The 22,233-nt window shown below is 45.9% G+C and overlaps 1 protein-coding gene across 1 annotated transcript in view; it reads right to left on the reverse strand.

Annotated features, from left to right (window-relative positions):
* The window catches only part of LOC126298154 (sodium channel protein Nach-like), a 129,028-nt gene that overhangs the window by 20,464 nt on the left and 86,331 nt on the right, over positions 1-22,233 (reverse strand). Inside the window, exon 6 of the mRNA XM_049989464.1 lies at positions 12,964-13,240. Within this exon, the coding sequence (XP_049845421.1) occupies positions 12,964-13,240 (277 nt within the window). The remainder of the gene's footprint in view (positions 1-12,963; positions 13,241-22,233) is intronic.

The following is a 22,233-nucleotide window of genomic DNA, read 5'->3' on the forward strand; positions in this document are numbered from 1 at the left end:
GACACTTGTTTTCGACACGCTCCGAGCCGTCACCCTGTGAGGCAAAACCGGAAGATATTTGCTGGTCTCGTGTATGGGATAGTCTGTCGACAAGAATAGAAAATGGACAGCGTGGAACAAGGAGTCAAAGGAGGATAACTTCTCAAGGGGAATCATATATTGGCTGGTACTGATATATCGTCAGCCAATGATAAGAAATGACGAGAAAATTCCAGTCCTCCGGAAGAGCGAGAGAGGCGAGATCTGCGTCAAAAACCAGAGAGACAGAGAGCGAAGAATGAGCGTAGTGTAGTAGGGTGATGACATTCAGATGACCTTCTTTTCAAGAGGCTGAGGAGTGAGATTTCCTGATGATTCTTTCGAGAGACTTCATGTTGGGACTTAATCTCAATACTTGGTAGCCGCGACTTGGTTTGGTTTGCACTTGCTCTTGGTGCTGATCCGATCCTGTGATGACTTTAGTCTACTACATTTTGCTCTGGTTCCCATTCCACTCTTTATTGCATTTCAGTCCAGTCCGTTGCTTATACTCCGGAGCATTCTAATTGGTTCCGCTTTCTGAACCCACTGTCTCAGCTGATGCTACTTTTGCAGTCTGATTACAATACTGATCTAAGTTTTGACTCTGACAACGAGTCATTATCATCATCGTCGTCATCCAGTTAAAACCCGATTCCTTGGGTGCCACGTTTGTAATTCGGTCCATGCACAGCTCCGGGAAACCGATCCTTCGAGACTACATGATTGGTAAACTTTCCGGCCTCGCCAGTGGACCACTGTTCTAACCCTCTCGGCATGCACAAAGGGAACAGGCTGTTCAACCTTACTTCTACGCTCTATGTGTCCGCTAGCTGAGGTGAAGAACACGATAGAACCCCACTAACAGACAACTCTGCACCGCCAAAGATCGGTTCAAGACTTCAGTGAAATCTAACTGACAAGCCCGCTGCCCAGACAACGCATTTGTGACATGTTTGTCCATTCAAAGCGCCAAGACACACTTTATTCAATAATGTCTCTCTTTTTGTTTTTATTTTAATAAATTGTTTTGATATTACTATCTGTTTTAACCTCTCAGTCATTCCAATGTTTTGCACACATCCACTGAGGGGTGACTTTTGATTTAATTAATGTTGATCAAGCTTGGCACCCAGCAAACGAGAAATCAATCATTTTTTCCGTATACTTCCTCCAAAAGTTCCCATTTACCACATTTCAGCACTCAGCGTGGTGCTCGATGTATACGTGACTTGCCACAAGCGCTATATGTAAATTATTGTGTTCTATTTTTATTTGTAAATTAAAAATTTAAGAGTTAACGTAATTCGTTCCTTTCACATAGTTCAAACATTCGACTTTTACCTACTGTGTACTCGTTTCAGAAAGTCTTTTCCGTACTGACGTAGATTAACTCTATTTTATTTAATACTGCCCCATAAGACTAAGAGCACTGCACAGATGCACTGGTCGGAGTTGCAAAGCAATTTCAATTTAGCGGAAAAAATATAACGATGCCCCACGAATAAGTAACCCGAATGGGACCGAAATCGATAGATATGATGTGCATTTACAGGCAAACAAAATCTTTCAGATTCAGAAAAAGTGGATGATTTACTCAAGAGAAAGAGCTTCACAAATTGAGCAAGTAAATAGCTCGTCGGTTTACTTCTGGCCCTTAAGCAAGCACTTATTAGGGTTGGCATTTACTGGTAGAGTTGTTGGATGTCCTTGTGAGGTATATAGTGCGAAATTCTGTCCAACTGGCGCCTTAGAGTGTCAAAATACCGAGCTGGTTGGAGGGCCCTACCCATAACGCTACAAACATTCTCAATTGGGAAGAGATCCGGCGACGTTGATGGGCAAGGTAGGATTTGGCAAGCACAAAGACAAGCAGTAGAACTGATCATTGGGCTCAATCTGAAGTGCGTCCAGGCCGAAGACGTGTCTGGAGACTCTCCGGACATCGATGGGACACCAACCTGACTGTCGTTCGCCATACAGCCCGACAACAAACAGTGATGGTCGGGGTGCCATTTTATTTCATAGCAGGACTCCTCTGGTTGTCATCTACAGCACCCTTACACCACAGCGGTACGTCGGCGATACTCTACTCCCGGACCTGTTTTGTTGCCCTCCGTGTCAAGCCAACCTGAGCTTTCATATCAGCAAGATAATGCCCGCTCACAAACGACGAGAGTTTCTCCTAGTTGTCTTCGTGCTCGCCACAACCTACCTTGGTCAACAACGTTGCCGGATCTCTCCCCAATGGAGAACATTTGGAACATTATGGACAGGACCCTCCAAATTGCTCGGTATTTTGACGATCGAACACACCAATTGGACAGAATGTGGCACAATATCCGTCAGGATGACATCCAACAGTTCTATCAATCGACGGCAAACTGAATAGCTGCTTGGATAAGGGCCTGAGTTGACCAGCGCGTTGCTGACTTACTCCAAAAAAATGGCTCTGAGCACTGTGGGACTTACAACTACTTAAAGCTAACTAACCTAAGGACATCACGCACACAATGCCCGAGGCAGGATTCGAACCTGCGACGGTAGCGGTCGTGCGGTTCCGGACTGAAGCACCTAGAACCGCTCGGCCACAACGCTGGCTGACTTGCTCCGTTTGTGAAACTCTTCCTCTTGAATAAATTATCCAATTCTTCTGAAATTGCAGTCATTTGTTTGTCTGCACATATAGGGTGTTACAAAAAGGTACGGCCAAACATTCAGGAAACATTCCTCACACACAAATAAAGAAAAGATGTTACGTGGACATGTGTCCGGAAACGCTAAATTTCCATGTTAGAGCTCATTTTAGTTTCGTCAGTATGTACTGTACTTCCTCGATTCACCGCCATGATTTCATACGGGATACTCTGCCTGTGCTTCTAGATCATGTGCCTTTACAAGTACGACACAACATGTGGTTCATGCACGATGGAGCTCCTGCACATTTCAGTCGAAGTGTTCATACGCTTCTCAACAACACATTCGATGACCGATGGATTGGTAGAGGCGGACCAATTCCATGGCCTTCACGCTCTCCTGACCTCAACCCTCTTGACATTTGAAAGCTCTTGTCTACGCAAACCACGGTACCAAATGTAGAGACTCTTCGTGCTCGTATTGTGGACGGCTGTGATACAATACGTCATTCTCCAGGGCTGCATCAGCGCACCAGGGATTCCATGCGATGGAGGGTGGATGCATGCATCCTCGCTAACGGAGAACATTTTTAACATTTCCTGTAACAAAGTGTTTGAAGTCACGCTGGTACGTTCTGTTGCTGTGTGTTTCCATTTCATGATTAATGTGATTTAAAGAAAAGTACTAAAATGAGCTCTAACATGGAAAGTAAGCGTTTCCGGACACATGTCCACATAACATATTTTCTTTCTTTGTGTGTGAGGAATGTTTCCTGGAAGTTTGGCCGTACTTTTTTGTAACACCCTGTATACATCAGATTTGCCGATTTCCGTCCCGTTCGGATAATGCCTTCGTGGTGTATCGCATTTTTTTTCTTAGAGACAGTTACGTAAGATATTTCCGTAAAGTAAGTGAAATTCGAAGGAAACTATTTACTCATGGAAAAAAGTGAAGATATTTCTGATTTTCATGGAGTAATATATTATATCTTTTTTTTTTTAGAGTGGGACAGTCACATCAGTACCTAGATAGTTTGTTTTTGACTTCATTTGACCTGTTCAGTGAGAGAACTGATTACCTAGCTATATATTAATCGATATAGAGGAGATACATTTTCTACGCTTATCTCAGAAATTAAGTACAGTTACCTCTGTGTTTCTGTAGACACTTCAGATCGAGGAAGCCACACTTTCTCTTTCCATCTGAAACCAAAGCAGTTATGTCAGTGTAAAAAGGACATTGCTCCTTAGAGGAATATCTTGACATTATTGAAATCTAAGAAAGCTACAAGAGTGTATAGTATTATGACACTATATATGTTGCAATGTTACACAATTAAGAAGTCGCGAATATGTTATGAAAGAATGGTGATAGTCACTTTACATAATAAAGTATATTTTCGTATAACGTCTTTAAAAAAAATTATAACCCATTTAGACCGCAAGCTGATCTTCAAGTGTCGTTTCAGATATCCTAATGGATGAATATCTAAGTATGTTGATTAAAATATTCCGTTTCTATTAATGGTAGAGACACAAGAAATAAGTAAGTAGTATGTCTACAAATGATAAGCCACGTTAGCTGGCGCTCGGCTTCAGTTAAAACGCCGACTGTTTAGTCAGAAGGAGATAACAGTAACTGTAAAATCACCAAATACTTGGAGAAAGACGTACACACTATCAATAAATGGAATAGGAAGAATTTATATAGAATTGGGATCAAAGAGAAATGTGCGTACCTACTCCCATAACTGAGAGGTCAATGTATCTGACACCAAAAGAAAGCCTGGTCCACTCAGCCTTATGAAGTATGCCGAGGAACTTGAAGGAGAAATTACGTATCCGATTTCGAAAGCCCATGTTATCAGCAGGCAGAGGAGTGTTCTAACAACATTAATTTTTCTAAGAAAATATATTTTCCTTTGCGCACTTCGCGATAATTTTTGGACGCATAAAACTCTACCTATCCCAAAGAAATCTAACTTGATTTATCTTTCGCTTTGCCCAGTTAATTACGGATTATCCAGTATTTTGTCTAAACTGCGAGAAGTGCTTTTCGTAATGCATCATTTAAAATATAAAACGGGCTCTGTAGGGTTATCGCTCTGAATTCTATGGAGTATTTGGATCTTGCGACAGACTGCAGAACGATTATGGTATCTCTATATCAACGTAAATCTTGCGTAAGAATCGCGAACAAAAAAGAAATCAGGGCTGGAATAGAATTATAGAGAGAATCGCTTTTGTCTAGTTCCAGTTACAGGTGTAACAGGTAATGCAGTGACTAGCAGTGGCACAGGACATGCAGCGTAAGCTGTGGAGAATTCCATGACACTTTCTCCCTTGTTTCGCGATAATACAAAACGAGCTCTACTTCTTGGAACTTTTTCGAGGTTCTCTGTCAATCCCGTCTGATGTGGATCCCACACCGCACAGCAATACTCCAGAGGAGAGCGGACAAGAGTAGTGTAAGCAGTCTCTTTAGTGGATCTATTCTATTTTCTAAATATTCTGCCAATAAATTGCAGTATTTGGTTTGGTGATCATGCCAGTTTAATTATTCGTAATTGCAATCCCTATGTATTTAGTTCAGTTTACAGCCTTTAGACGTGTTTGATTCATCGTGTAACTAAAATTTAGCAGATTCTTTTTAGTGCTCATGTGGATGACATCATGCTTTTCATGATTTAGAGTCAACTCCCACTTTTTTTTAGCTATACGAATACCTTGTCTACATCATTTTGAAATTCGTTTTGATCATCTCATGACTTTATATGGTAGTAAATGACAGCACCATCCGCAAACAATCTAAGAGGTCTGTTCCGATTGTCTCCTAAATCGTTTATGTGGATTAGGAACAGCAGAGGACCTATAATACTTCCACGGAGAACGCCGGGTATTACTTCTGTGTTGCTCGATCACTTTCCATCGGTTATTACGAACTGTGACCTTTCTGACAGGAAATCATGAATCCAGTTACACAACTGAGACTATACTCCATAGGCATGCAATTTAATTAGAAGTTGCTTGTGAGGAACGGTGCCAACGGCCTTGCCACAGTGGTAACACCAGCTCCCGTCAGATCATCGAAGTTAAGCGCTGTCGGACTGGGCTAGCTCTTTGATGGGTGACCATCCGGTCTGCCGAGAGCTGTTGGCAAGCGTTGTGCACTCAGCCCTTGTGAGGCAAACTCAGGAGCTACTTGACTGAGAAGTAGCGGCTCCGGTCTCGTAAACTGATCTCCGGCCGAGAGAGCGGTGTGCTGACCACATGCTCATCCATATCCAGTGACGCCTGGGGGCTGAGGATGACACGGCGGCCGGTCTGCACAGTTGGGCTTTCCAGCACCTGTTCGGTTGGAGTTTTAGTTTTAGTTTGTGAGAAACGGTGTCAAAAACCTCTGGAAATCTAAAAATATGGAATCAATTTGAACTCCCCTGTCAATAGCACTCATTACGTGGGGAGAATAAGCAGCTGAATCTGTGTTGACTATTTGTCAATAAATCATTTTCTTCCAGGTGATTCATAATGTTCGAGCACAGGATATGTCGCATATTCCTATTGCGAATCGACGGTAGTGATGTGGGTCTGTAATTCAGCGGATTACTCCTATTTCATTCAGCGGATTACTCCTATTTCCTTTCTCAGGTATTGGTATGAGTTTGTGCAGCTTTCCAATCTTTGGGCACGTATCTTTCCACGAGCAAGTGGTTGTATATGATTGCTAAATAAGGAGCTATTGTATCAGCATGCCCTGAAAGGAACCTGACTGGTATACAGTCTGGACCGTCTATTCCTCTGTTTGTCTGACACGCTCTGCATGACTGACTCAGTGCAGGACCGTGCACTACCTGGTAAAGCTCTTTTACAAGAACAGTGACTGTGCACTAGTAGCACTCCAGAAGTTCTGAACACTGAAGGGTATGAAACATGGCGTTGGTGCAATGCCTCGCAAGGCTCTGGAAAAAATGATTACCAAATTAGAAAAGACAGGTTCTTTTGAAGCGCAATGTGGTAGAGGAAGGAAACAATCGATCCTACGTCAGTAGAAGTTGTGGCCACAGCACTGCAGGGTGCATTAGGTTTCTCAGTTGAGCATTCATGGTGCGAAGAGTCCGATCGAGGGGGTCCCACATATTCTCGATTGAGTTTAAATTCGGGGCGTTTGATGGCCATGGAACTATGGTAAACTCATCCTGGTACTCTACGAATCGTGCACGTACACCGCGAGCTGCGTGACAAATTGCATTGCCCTGCTTGTAGATGCCACTGCGTTGAAGAAAAACAGGTTACATGTAGAGGTGGAAATGTCCCCAACGATGGATCCATTCGTGTGTTAATCCAGTGTGCCTTCCAGAATGTCGAGACCACTCAGGGAATGCCTCGACAACATTCCACAGACTATAACGCCCCCTCCTCAGGCCTGGACCATTCTGACAATTGTAGCAGCTTGTTTGCCTTCAGAAGTTTCACGCCGTGCATGAAAACAGCCATCAGTCCAATGGTGCAACGGCCATCAGTCCAATGGTGCATAAAACGTGAGTCACATGAAAAGGCCACCTGTTGCCACCCAGTGGGCGTCCAGTTGCGATACTGGCGTACAAACTCCAGTTGTCGTTGCCAATGAACACTAGCCAGCATGGGTGCATGAACGAGGCGCCTACTGAGGAGACACATACACAGCAACGGCCAATAAACAGCCGAATAGGAGATACTGTTGGTAGCCCCTTGGTTGATCTGGGGATCAGTTACTCAACTGTTGCACGTCTGCTCGCCTATACACGTTTGTAGCTTGGTGTACCACAGATGCCTAAGCACCGGGTTTGGATGTGCCATTTTAACATACACGGTGTACTTTAACCATGGCAGCACTCCATCAGCTTACAAACTTAGCTATTTCAGAAATGCTTCCACTCTTTACCCGAAAGCCAATAACCATGCTCTTTTGAATGTCAGATAAATCGCTCGGTTTCCGCATTACATCCCCCTGACATGCTTTATATACTCCCCACTCTTAGTGCAGTGGACCTTGCCGTTGGTGGGGAGGCTTGCGTGTCTCAGCGATACAGATAGCCGTACCGTAGTTGCAACCACAAAGGAGGGGTATCTGTTGAGAGGCCAGACAAACGTGTGGTTCCTCAAGAGAGGCAGCAGCCTTTTCAGTAGTTGCAAGGGCAACCGTCTGGATGATTGAGTGATCTGGCCTTGTAACACTAACGAAAACGGCCTTGCTGTGCTGGTACTGCAAACGGCTGAAAGCAAGGGAAACTACATCCGTAATTTTTCCCGAGGGCATGCAGCTTTACTGTATGGTTAAATGATGATGGCGTCCTTTTGGGTAAAATATTCCGGAGGTAAAATAGTCCCCCATTCGGATCTCCGGGCGGGGACTATTCAAGAGGACGTCGTTATCAGGAGAAAGAAAACTGGCGTTCTACGGGTCGGAGCGTGGAATGTCAGATCCCTTAATCGGGCAGGTAGGTTAGAAAATTTAAAAAGGGAAATGGATAGGTTAAAGATAGATATAGTGGGAAGTAGTGAAGTTCGGTGGCATGAGGATTAACATTTCTGGTCAGGTGAATACATGGTTATAAATACAAAATCAAATAGGGGTAATGCAGGAGTAGGCTTAATAATGAATAAAAAATAGGAATGCAGGTAAGCTACTGCAAAAAGCATAGTTGTGGCCAAGACAGATACGAAGCCCATGTCTACCATAGTAGTACAAGTTTATATGACAACTAACTCCGCAGATGACGAAGAGATTGATGAAATGTATGATGAGATAAAAGAAATTATTCAGATAGTGAAGGAAGACGAAAATGTAATAGTCATGGATGATTGGAATTCGATAGTAGGAAAAGGAAGAGAAGGAAACGTAGCCGGCCGCAGTGGTCTAGCGGTTCTCTGCGCTCAGTCCGGAGCCGCTCGACTGCTACGGTCGCAGGTTCGAATCCTGCATCGGGCATGGATGTGTGTGATGTCCTTAGGTTAGTTAGGTTTAAGTAGTTCTAAGTTCTAGGGGACTGATGACCATAGATGTTAAGTCCCATAGTGCTCAGAGCCATTTGAAGGAAACGTAGTAGGTGAATATGGAATTGGGGTAAGGAATGAGAGAGGAAGCCGCCTGGTAGAATTTTGCACAGAGCATAACTTAATCATAGTTAACACTTCGTACAAGAATCATGAAAGAAGGTTGTATACATGGAAGAGGCCTGTTGACGCTGGAAGGTTTCAGACAGATTATATAATGGTAAGACAGAGATTTAGGAACCCGGTATTAAATTGTAAGACATTTCCAGTGGCAGATGTGGACTCTGATCACAATCTGTTGGTTATGAACTGTAGGTTAAAACTGAAGAAACTGCAAAAAGGTGGGGATTTAAGGAGATGGGACCGGGACAAACTGACAGACCCAGAGGTTGTAGAAAGTTTCAGGGACAGCATTAGGGAACGGTTGACAAGAATGATGGAAAGAAATACAGTAGAAGAAGAATGGGTAGCTTTGAGAGCTGATATAGTGAAGGCACCAGAGGATCAAGTAGGTAAAAAGACGAGGGCAAATAGAAATCCTTGGGTAACAGAAGAGATATTGAATTTAATCGATGAAAGGAGAAAATACAAAAATGCAGTAAATGAAGCAGACAAAAAGGAATACAAACGCCTAAAAAATGAGATCAACAGGAAGTGCAAAATGGCTAAGCAGGGATGGCTAGAGGACAAATGTAAGGATGTAGAGGCGTATATCACTAGGGGAAAGATAGATACTGTCAACAGGAAAATTAAAGAGACCTTTGGAGAAAAGAGAACCACTTGCATGAATATCAGGAGCTCAGATGGAAACCCAGTTCTAAGCAAAGAAGGGAAAGCAGAAAGGTGAAGGAGTATGTAGAGGGTCTATACAAGGGCGATGTTCTTGGGGACAATATTATGGAAGAGGATGAACATGAAGATGAAATGGGAGATATGATACTGTGTGAAGAGTTTGACAGAGCACTGAAAGACCTGAATCGAAACAAGGCCCTGGGAGTAGACAACATTCCATTGGAACTACTGATAGCCTTGGGAGAGCCAGCCCTGACAAAACTCTACTGTCCAGTGAGTAAGCTGTATGAGACAGCCGAAATACTCTCAGACTTCAAGAAGAATATAATAATTCCAATCCCAAAGAAAGCAGGTGTTGACAGATGTGAAAATTAGCGAACTATCAGTTTAATAAGTCACAGCTGCAAAATACTAACACGAATTCTTTACAGACGAATGGAAAAACTGGTAGAAGCCGACCTCGGCAAAGATCAGTTTGGATTCCGCAGAAATGTTGGAACACGTGAGGCAATACTTCCCCTACGACTTATCCTAGAAAATACACTCCTGGAAATGGAAAAAAGAACACATTGACACCGGTGTGTCAGACCCACCATACTTGCTCCGGACACTGCGAGAGGGCTGTACAAGCAATGATCACACGCACGGCACAGCGGACACACCAGGAACCGCGGTGTTGGCCGTCGAATGGCGCTAGCTGCGTAGCATTTGTGCACCGCCGCCGTCAGTGTCAGCCAGTTTGCCGTGGCATACGGAGCTCCATCGCAGTCTTTAACACTGGTAGCATGCCGCGACAGCGTGGACGTGAACCGTATGTGCAGTTGACGGACTTTGAGTGAGGGCGTATAGTGGGCATGCGGGAAGCCGCGTGGACGTACCGCCGAATTGCTCAACACGTGGGGCGTGAGGTCTCCACAGTACATCGATGTTGTCGCCAGTGGTCGGCGGAAGGAGCACGTGCCCGTCGACCTGGGACCGGACCGCAGCGACGCACGGATGCACGCCAAGACCGTAGGATCCTACGCAGTGCCGTAGGGGACCGCACCGCCACTTCCCAGCAAATTAGGGACACTGTTGCTCCTGGGGTATCGGCGAGGACCAATCGCAACCGTCTCCATGAAGCTGGGCTACGGTCCCGCACACCGCTAGGCCGTCTTCCGCTCACGCCCCAACATCGTGTAGCCCGCCTCCAGTGGTGTCGCGACAAGCGTGAATGGAGGGACGAATGGAGACGTGTCGTCTTCAGCGATGAGAGTCGCTTCTGCCTTGGTGCCAATGATGGTCGTATGCGTGTTTGTCGCCGTGCAGGTGAGCGCCACAATCAGGACTGCATACGACCGAGGCACACAGGGCCAACACCCGGCATCATGGTGTGGGGAGCGATCTCCTACACTGGCTGTACACCTCTGGTGATCGTCGAGGGGACACTGAATAGTGCACGGTACATCCAAACCGTCATCGAACCCATCGTTCTACCATTCCTAGACCGGCAACGGAACTTGCTGTTCCAACAGGACAATGCACGTCCGCATGTATCCCGTGCCACCCAACGTGCTCTAGAAGGTGTAAGTCAACTACCCTGGCCAGCAAGATCTCCGGATCTGTCCCCCATTGAGCATGTTTGGGACTGGATGAAGCGTCGTCTCACGCGGTCTGCACGTCCAGCACGAACGCTGGTCCAACTGAGGCGCCAGGTGGAAATGGCATGGCAAGCCGTTCCACCGGACTGCATCTAGCATCTCTACGATCGTCTCCATGGGAGAATAGCAGCCTGCATTGCTGCGAAAGGTGGATATACACTGTACTAGTGCCGACATTGTGCATGCTGTGTTGCCTGTGTCTATGTACCTGTGGTTCTGTCAGTGTGATCATGACATGTATCTGACCCCACGAATGTGTCAATAAAGTTTCCTCTTCCTGGGACAATAAATTCACGGTGTTCTTATTTCAATTTCCAGGAGTGTAGATTAAGGGTAGGCAAACCTACATTTCTAGAATTTGTATACTTAGAGAAATCTTTTGACAATGTTGACTGGAATACTCTCTTTCACATTCTGAAGGCGGCAGGGGTAAAATACGGGAAGCGAAAGGCTATTTACGATTTGTACAGAAACCAGATGGGAGTTGTAAGAGCCGAGGGGCATGAAAGAGAAGCAATGGTTGGGAAGGGAGTGAGACAGGGTTGCAGCCTATCTCCGATGTTATTCAATTTGTGTATTGAGCAAGCAGTAAAGGAAACGAAAGAAAAATTCAGAGTAGGTATTAAGATCCATGGAGAAGAAATAAAAACTTTGAGGTCCGCCAGTTACATTGTAATTCTGTCAGAGACAGCAAAGGACTTGGAAGAGCAATTGAATTGAATGGACAGTGTCTTGAAAGGAGGATATAAGATGAACATCAACAAAAGCAAAACGAGAATAATGGAATGTAGCTGAATTAAATCGGGTGATGCTGAGGGAATTAGATTAGGAAATGAGACACTTAAAGTAGTAAAGGAGTTTTGCTATTTGGGGAGCAAAATAACTGATGATGGTTGAAGTAGAGAGTATATAAAATGTAGACTGGCAAGGCAAGGAAAGGGTTTCCGAAGAAGAGAAATCTGTTAACATCGAGTATAGATTTAAGTGTCAGGATGTCGTTTCTGAAAGTATTTGTATGTGAGTGTAGCCACGTATGGAATTGAAACGTGGACGATAAGTAGTTTAGACAAGAAGAGAATAGAATCTTTCGAAATGTGTTGCCACAGAAGAATGCTGAAGATTAGACGGGTAGATGACATAACTAATGACGAGGTATTGCATAGAATTAGGGAGCAGAGGAATTTGTGGCACAACTTGACTAGAAGAAAGGATCACTTGGTAGGTTCAAATGGTTCAAATGGTTCTGAGCACTATGGGACTCAACTCCTGTGGTCATCAGTCCCCTAGAACTTAGAACTACTTAAACCTAACTAACCTAAGGACATCACACAAACCCATGCCCGAGGCAGGATTCGAACCTGCGACCGTAGCAGTCGCGCGGTTCCGGACTGCGCGCCTAGAACCGCTAGACCACCGCGGCCGTCTCACTTGGTAGGACATATTCTGAGTCATCAAGGGGTCACCAACTTAGTATTGGAGGGCAGCGTGGAGGGTAAAAATCGTAGAGGGAGACCAAGAGACGAATACATTAAACAGATTGAGAAGGATGTAGGTTGCTGTAGGTACTGGGAGTTGAAGAAGCTTGCGCAGGATAGAGTAGAATGGAGAGCTGCATCAAAGCAGTCTCTGGACTGAAGACCACAACAACAACAACAACAACAAGAAGTGCTGCTAGTGCTCCCATCTGCCTTCTGTGAGTGGTTATTGCGCGTTGACGTCGGACATTGGCGGTGGTCACACTAAAGTGACTGGATCGTGTAATCTTATCATGCATTCTTCCTATTATACTGTGTAGACACATTCCTGTGGAATGGGCAGCTCTGCAGCCTTAGGGAGCGGCTGACCCTTGTCGTGGACGTGGAAGGGCAGGCAGGCGCAGAGCTGCCAGGTGCGGTTGTTGCGGCAGTCGTGGCGGCAGTTGTGGCTGGAGTAGGCGCGCTCCAAGTCTAGCGGCCGCTCCTCGCGCAGCAGGCAGCCGCGGCGGCCTGGCCGCTCGTGCTGGGCCGCCTGCGTCGCGTACATCAGCTGCGGCTGCAGCGACAGCAGCACCTCCTGCCCGGGGGACGCCAGCCACGCCGCGCTCGTCTCCGCCGGCACGTTCAGCGCGTCGTGCACCAGCACCTGCGCACCACGCGCTCGCCTCACTCGCCGTGCGTTTGCACTACGCGAAACAGCCTCTCAGAGCAGTTTCGCGAGGCAAGTCTCGCTAGTATCTCTACTGCGAAATGTGTTGCGCGATGCCGATTCGTGGCTAGGTAGACCCCAGCCGATCGTTGGGTGCTAGGCAAAGATCCTCACCTCCCTTGCCTCACGCACTTTTATCATCACTAGTGTTACTTCTGAGTCAATCAACAAGTAGGAAAGCATACTCACCGTCAAATTACACACTGAAGATCCAAAGAAAGTAGTACACCTGCCTAATATCGTGCAGGGCCCCTGCGAGAACGCAGGAAGTGCCGCAACACACCGTGGCATGGACTCGACTAATATCTAAACTAGGGCTAGAGGGAACTGACATGAATCGGCAGGGCTGTCCATAAATCCGTAAGAGTACGAGGGGTGGAGATCTCTTCTGAACAGCACGTCGCAAGGCATCCCACTAATGCTTAATAATGTTCATGTCGCGGGAATTTGGTGACCAGTAGAAGTGTTTAAATTCAGAAGAGTGTTCTTGGAGACACTCTGTAGCAATTCTGGGCGTGTGGGGTGTCGTATTGCTTTGCTGGAATTGCCCAAGTCCGTCGGAATGCACAATGGACATGACTGGATGCAGATGGTCAGACAGGATTCTTACGTACGTATCACCTATCAGAATCGTTTCTAGAGGTATCAGGGGTCCCATATCACTCCCACTAAGCCACACGTTTCCCATCATCAGCAGTCCAATGTCGGTGTTGACGGGCCCAGGCGAGGCGTAAAGCTTTGTGTCGTACAGTCGTCAAGGGTACACGAGTGGGTCTTCGGCTCTGTAAGCCCACATCATGATGTTCGTTCAATGGTTCACACGCTAACATTTGTTGATGGCCCGGCACTGAAATCTGCATCAATTTTTGGAAGGGTTGCACTTCTGTCACTCTGAACGATACTATTCAGCCGTCGTTGGTCCTGTTCTTGCACGATCTTTTTCTGGCCGCAGCGATGTCGCAGATTTGATGTTTTACCGGATTCCTGATATTCACGGTACGCTCATAAAATGGTCGTACGGTAAAATGCCCTCTTCATCGCTATCTCGGAGATGCTGTGCCCCATGGCTCGCGCGCCGACTATAACACCACGTTCAAACTCACTTAAATCTTTATAATCTGCCATTGTAGCACCAGTAACCGATCAAACAACTTCGCCAGACACTTGTTGTTTTATATAGACGTTGCCGACCGCAGCGCGGTATTCTGCCTGCTTATATATATCTGTATTTGAATACGCATGTCTATACCAGAGGGACAACCCATTACAATCTGGAGAAAAAAGAGACTGTGTGGAAGGAAATGAGCGCGATACTACAGAAGCAAGTCGCAACTATATACACTCCTGGAAATTGAAATAAGAACACCGTGAATTCATTGTCCCAGGAAGGGGAAACTTTATTGACACATTCCTGGGGTCAGATACATCACATGATCACACTGACAGAACCACAGGTACATAGACACAGGCAACACAGCATGCACAATGTCGGCACTAGTACAGTGTATATCCACCTTTCGCAGCAATGCAGGCTGCTATTCTCCCATGGAGACGATCGTAGAGATGCTGGATGTAGTCCTGTGGAACGGCTTGCCATGCGATTTCCACCTGGCACCTCAGTTGGACCAGCGTTCGTGCTGGACGTGCAGACCGCGTGAGACGATGCTTCATCCAGTCCCAAACATGCTCAATGGGGGACAGATCCGGAGATCTTGCTGGCCAGGGTAGTTGACTTACACCTTCTAGAGAACGTTGGGTGGCACGGGATACATGCGGACGTGCATTGTCCTGTGGGAACAGCAAGTTCCCTTGCCAGTCTACTAATGGTAGAACGATGGGTTCGATGACGGTTTGGATGTACCGTGCACTATTCAGTGTCCCCTCGACGATCACCAGAGGTGTACGGCCCGTGTAGGAGATCGCTCCCCACACCATGATGCCTGGTGTTGGCCCTGTGTGCCTCGGTCGTAGGCAGTCCTGATTGTGGCGCTCACCTGCACGGCGCCAAACACGCATACGACCATCATTGGCACCAAGGCAGAAGCGACTCTCATCGCTGAAGACGACACGTCTCCATTCGTCCCTCCATTCACGCCTGTCGCGACACCACTGGAGGCGGGCTGCACGATGTTGGGGCGTGAGCGGAAGACGGCCTAACGGTGTGCGGGATCGTAGGCCAGCTTCATGGAGACGGTTGCGAATGGTCCTCGCCGATACCCCAGGAGCAACAGTGTCCCTAATTTGCTGGGAAGTGGCAGTGCGGTCCCCTACGGCACTGCGTAGGATCCTACGGTCTTGGCGTGCATCCGTGCGTCGCTGCGGTCCGGTCCCAGGTCGACGGGCACGTGCTCCTTCCGCCGACCACTGGCGACAACATCGATGTACTGTGGAGACCTCACGCCCACGTGTTGAGCAATTCGGCGGTACGTCCACCCGGCCTCCCGCATGCCCACTATACGCCCTCGCTCAAAGTCCGTCAACTGCACATACGGTTCACGTCCACGCTGTCGCGGCATGCTACCAGTGTTAAAGACTGCGATGGAGCTCCGTATGCCACGGCAAACTGGCTGACACTGACGGCGGCGGTGCACAAATGCTGCGCAGCTAGCGCCATTCGACGGCCAACACCGCGGTTCCTGGTGTGTCCGCTGTGCCGTGCGTGTGATCATTGCTTGTACAGCCCTCTCGCAGTGTCCGCAGCAAGTATGGTGGATCTGACACACCGGTGTCAATGTGTTCTTTTTTCCATTTCCAGGAGTGTAGTATTTTTGTTTCTTTGTTTGATTTCACATTCCCATTCAGGAATGGGCTGGCAGCAGAGATTTAGCTGCTGTTAACCTACTCTGTGAAATATGAAAATGGCATTAAATACAAAGAAATATGAGAGAAGACGATATTATTAAAAACGGTATTGCTGATGCGATAAAGTTGATGTTATGTGGGGAGCTGCTCGGAGGCTTTGAGAAGGAGGAGATTAGTGTTTAACGTCCCGTCGACAATGAGGTCATTAGAGACGGATCACAATCTCGAATTAGGGAAAGAAATCGACCGTGCCCTTTCGAAGGAACCATCCCGGCATTTGCCCCAAGCGATTTAGGGAATTCACGGAAAAGCTGAATCTGGATGGCCGGACGCAGGTTTGAACCGCCGTCCTCCCGAATACGATTCCTGTGCTAACCACTGCGCCACCTCGCTATGTGGCGCCTATGAGTTGCGAAAGATGATGCTCTACTCGTTTCTCGCTTTGATCATTAGCTTCAGGTAATGGGTAGGGGAAGACATTATGGTGGAGAAATAAAATGTCGAATGAAAACACCTTCAGCGGTCTAAATTTCCAGTTATTTTATTTCAGCTACCCTTACGCTAACATTACGCCATCTTCCTGACCGACTTGTAGGAAGAATCTCACGTCTGGTCCAGTCAGAATAGGGGCCAGCATTCAGTGAGTGGTATCCGTAGACTTTGGCACAGTCTATCACTTGCCGACTCATACTATCGAAGGGATTGCTGTGTCAAAAATCTATGAATACTAGTCACTGAATGCTAACACCTATTTTGACTGGACCAGATTTGGGATTCATCCTACACGTCGGTTAGTTGGAATGGAGATGGCGTAATGTAGCGCCGAAACTGGTTGCTCAAGTAAAATAACTGGAAATTGAGAGGGCTGAAGGTGTTTTGATTCGACATTTTATATTGAACAGCAGAGGTTCCGCAACCATCCGTATAAAGATGGACTTACAGAGGTATTATGGTGGTAGTTAGTGGACAAAGGATGAGAACAGAAGAGTTAAATAAACTGGAATTATATATATGGGGATTGATGTAAGAAATGACCACTCATTTGGGGTCATATAGAAGTGAAAGATAGAGAAACAAGAACAGCTGGATCACTGAATGACATCGGCAAATTATGTACTGTACACACACTGCTGGTCAATAAAGCAACACCATAAAGGCGAGATGGAGCAAACGTTAAAAGGGTATGGATATGCAAATTATTAGTACTTGTATTCCATTATATCTCTATAAAGCAGGAAAGAATAATGTCACCTATACTGTGTATGGTGGCCGCTGTGGCCGAGCTGTTCTAGGCGCTTCAGTCCGGAACCGCGCTGCTGCTACAGTCGCAGGTTCGAATCCTGCCTCCGGCATGGATGTGTGTGATGTCTTTAGGTTAGTTAGGTATAAGTAGTTCTAAGTTCTAGGGGACTGATGACCATAGATGTTAAGTCCCATAGTGCTCAGAGCCATTTGAACCATTTTTATACTGTGTATACAGGATGACTAGAAACAGCCTGGATAGATTGTAAGGGTCTTGCAGGATATATTATGCTGAGAAATGATCATTTAGAAAATAATTCATACTTTGCGCCGTTTCCGACTTATTTAGCGTTGAAATTAGCCAATCACTCCGTTTCGTGTGCAAATTCAAGCGGCCTGCTAGACAAAATTAGTGACAGTTGTTTTCGTATCACTCTCTTGTTCTGTTTTAGGAAACCAACCGCAGAATACGTTGGCGACATCGTCTCTGACGGGACCCTTGACTCTGCGAGAGCAACGGCCTGATTGGCTACTTTCATTGCTAATTAATTCGGAAACGACACAAAGTATCGAATTTTTTTCTTCACAGTTATTTTTCAATATAACCCTGCAATGCCTTTACAAGCTTTCCAAACGGTTTGTGACCACTCCGTATGAAGAAAGATTGCACAGTGGGTTTTTCATTCAAACAATGTATTTGAATGTTGGTTGTTCGTGAGAAGATCGTATTACGCCTCGTGTAAGAAGGAATCCGCAATTCGACAGCGGCATTGTAATGGCTTGTCTAGAATGTGGCTTCTTGTTCCGCGACATTCTGCTCGTGTTGGTCAGGATCCCATGACTGCTGTTCAAATACGCAATCAATGTAGTCTGAAGGGTAATACTTAACGCTAAGCAGGATCTTAAGAGCCCCACAGGATTAGCGCCTGAGAGGATAGACACTGTCTGATCGAACGTGTGGTCGTATCGCTGTGTCACATGCCTCGAGTCAGGAAATGGGCTTGTTTGCAGCAACACATTAATTCTATTTTAGTAAGTGCGTTGTACACAGGCTGTATGAAAATATATCTTTTTTCTGCTACTTGATCCCGGATCGTCATGATGATGTTAGTAACTATAACTTTGCAAAATTTACCACCGTGATGATGATGTGAAATAGAAACCAGTAGTGGGTAAAAGATATATTTCCAGGAACTTTATAAATTATCTATTGGCTGTTGACATCCGCCATATAGAAATGATTGACATTTGGTACTCCTACGTTTATTTATAAAAAGCTACTGATCTCTCCAGTTTCGCATGGATGGCACTGATTACACCCCCTCCTCCCCCCATGAACCCTGAAACTGACCGTCGGTGGGGAGGCTTGCGTGCCTCAGTAATACAGATAGCCGTAACATAGGTGCAATGTCAACGGAGGGGTATCTGTTGAGAGGCCAGACAAACCTTTAGTTAATGAGGAGGGGCAGCAGCCTTTTCAGTAGTTGTAGGGGCAACAGTCTGGATGAGTGACTCATCTGGTCTTTTAACATAAACCAAAACGGCCTTGCCGTGCTGATACTGCGGGCTGCTGGAAGCAAAGGGAAACGACAGCCGTAACTTCTCCCGAGGGCATGCAGCTCTTCTGAATGGTTAAATGATCATGGAATCCTCTTCGGTAAAAGATTCCGTAGATAAAATAGTCCCCCATTCGCATCTCCGGGTAGGGACTACTCAGCGGGACGTCGTTATCAGAAAAAACGAAACTGGAACTCTAGGGACTGCAGCGCGGAAATGTCAGATGCCTTAATCGGGCCGGTAGGTTAGAAAATTTAAACAGGGAACTAGATTGGTTACAGTTATACATAGTTGCGATTAGTGAAGTTCGGTGGCAGGTGGAACAGGACTTCTCCTCAGGTGAATACAGCGTTATAAAAACAAAATCAAACATGGTTAATGCAGGAGTAGGTTTAATAAGGAATTAAAAAAAAAACAGGAACGCGGATAAGCTACTATGAACAGCGTAGTGAACGTATTATTGTAGCCAAGATAGACACAAAACCCACAGTCACCACAGTAGTACAAATTTACACTACGTAGCCAAAACTATCCGGACACTCCTAAAAACATACGTTTTTCATATTAGGCGCATTGTGCTGCCACCTACTGCCAGGTACACCGTATCAGCGACCTCAGTAGTCATTAGATATCGTGAGAGAGCAAAATGGAGCGCTCTGCAGAACTCACAGACTTTGAACGTTGACAGGGGATTGGCTGTCACTTGTATCATACGTCTGTACGCGAGGTTTCCACACTCGCAAACATCCCTAGGTCCATTGTTTCCGATGTGATAGTGAAGTGGAAACGTGGAGGAACACATACAGCACAAAAGCGTACAGGCCGACCTCGTCTGTTGACTGACAGAGACTGCTGACAGTTGAAGAGGGTCATGATGTGTAATAGGCAGACATCTATCCAGACCATCACACAGGAATTCCAGATTGCACCAGGATCCACTGCAAGTACTATGACATTTAGGCGGGAGTGAGAAAACTTAGATTTCATGGTCGAGAGGCTGCTCATAAGCCACACATCGTTCCTTGTTCACAACTTGGGTCCCTGACTTCTTGGGAGCTGCGCCACACTCGAACTCTACCATCAGCACTTACCAACTGAAATCGGGACTGATCTGACCAGTCCACGGTTTTCCAGTAATCTAGGGTCCAACGATATGGCCAAGAGAGGCGCTGCAGGCGATGTTACGCTGTTAGCAAAGGCACTCGCGTCGGTCATTTGCTGCCATGGTCCGTTCAAAACAAATTTCGCCGCACTGTCCTAACGGATACGTTCGTCGTACGTCCCACATTAAGTTCTGCGATTGTTTCATGCAGTGTTGCTTGTCTGTTAACACTGACAACTCTACGCAAACGCCGCTGCTCTCGGTACACTATTGACATTCTGGATCTCCGAATACTGGATTCCCTAACGTTTTTCGAAGTGGAATGTCCCTTGCGTTTAGCTTCAACTACCATTCCGCGTTCAAAATATGTTAATTCCCACCGTGAGGCCATAATCACGTCGGAAACCTTCTCACATGTGTCACCTGAGTACAAACGACAGCTCCGCCAATGCATTATCCTTTTACACGTTGTGTATGCGATACTACCACCATCTGCATATGTGCAGGTCGCTATCCCATGAAGTTTGTCACCTCATTGTGCCATTTTCAATAATGGGATTCTGAGTCGATACTATTGAAGTACGACTGCTGGCTGCCCCTGAAAAAGACTTCACCACCAAACATTACCCCACATCCTTACCGTCACAGTAAAATAAATGAAATATATCTGATCAAGGGGTCTACGTGATGCTAACTGACAGCTCCTTCGTCTTCTCTTACATCTTCATAGGACGACAGTACTGCAGAGTCATTTTTGTAGCACACCACTCAGTCGATATTTAATCTTTGCTTTCGAAGCTGGAGCTACTACTTGTAAACAAGTAGCTCCTTCGCTGTTCTTACGGAGCTACGTGGAATCCGCTTTACTCCTGCCAGAAAGTGGCAGTCCTTTACAGGGAAGTCACAATGCTTAAAAACGGATCCTCAGTATTAGAGTCGCTGCTGAAGGGATGGACTGTGAAACGAGGCTAAAAACGTTTGTTGTCCAGCATGAGGCTGAACTCTACTGTTCTCACATCCATTACCATCCATGGTATGCTGTTGCACCTATAACAGTGTATTGTCTATCCTTCCACCTGCATATACAGTATCAAACATAAGCTAAAGAGCGTAGTAAACTCGAAGCATAATTTGAAGAAAATTATTCTGACGAATGCGGTAACTTAGAAGACACAGTCACTGGTCGCGCCTCTAAGTTCTCGATGTGAGTGACTTTCAATTTAACAGTGACAGTACATTCCTTCCGCAAAAGTCAAAATGCTTTTTGTAATAAAATTGCCCATATTTTCCAACATGCTTCACTTACATAAAGATGTCTCAAGCATGTCAGCTGAATGAAATCCGTATTAGGCAACGTATGAACGAGAGAACCAATGTCACGAATGCATATTTGTAGTACTGTTCGCTGAGAGATAGAGACACGACGGCCTGTTGAAACGCTATGCCTATGACTTGGTCTGCTCATTGATAGTTGTTCGTTCATTATTTAATATGAAATTTACTCACTCATCTAAAAACTCATACACAGACTGACTTGTAGTCTAAAGTTCCCTATTCTATCATAAATACTTGAAGCACGCAAATGCGAATACTGATGCACGGGGTGGGGCAGATAAAAGTGGCCCGGAAAACAGTGTTACAGGGTAAAAATAAACACAGCAGAATAAAAGGTAATACAGTACTAACCCGACTACAGTAGATGTTGAAAGTGACCACAATTCGTCTCTTGGCACTTCTGGGCCCGGGTCAGCAAGCTGCTGAAGGCTGATCGAAGCTGGACTGCTGGAATTGCTGCAGTTTCATCCGAAATGTTCTGCTGCAGTTCTTGAAGACTATGGGCTCCCCACACAAAATAATGGCACACTGACAGATCAGGTGACCTGGGTGGCCAGACTGTCCTCTTCTAACAACTCTGTCAGGCGTGAAGATTGTGTAAACGTGCTGCATGGTTCGGCTGGCTGTATGGGCAGTTACTCCGTCCTGCTGGAAGTGACTGAAGGTCTTTTCCTCCTCCGTTAATGCTTCCACAAATGATTTCTAAATGTTACCAATGTAATACGCGGATGTCAGCGTCTGATGAATGCATTAGCGGCGTGCAGACATTGCATACCAAACCCCAACATTCTGATCATGTAATTGTATTTCGTGGAAGTTATGAGAGTTCTCCGCTGCCCAGAACCTGTGATTCTGTCAGTTGACACAACCAGGCTTCATCAGACATAAAAAA

Source organism: Schistocerca gregaria, chromosome X (assembly GCF_023897955.1).
Source record: "Schistocerca gregaria isolate iqSchGreg1 chromosome X, iqSchGreg1.2, whole genome shotgun sequence".
NCBI lineage: Eukaryota > Metazoa > Arthropoda > Insecta > Orthoptera > Acrididae > Schistocerca > Schistocerca gregaria.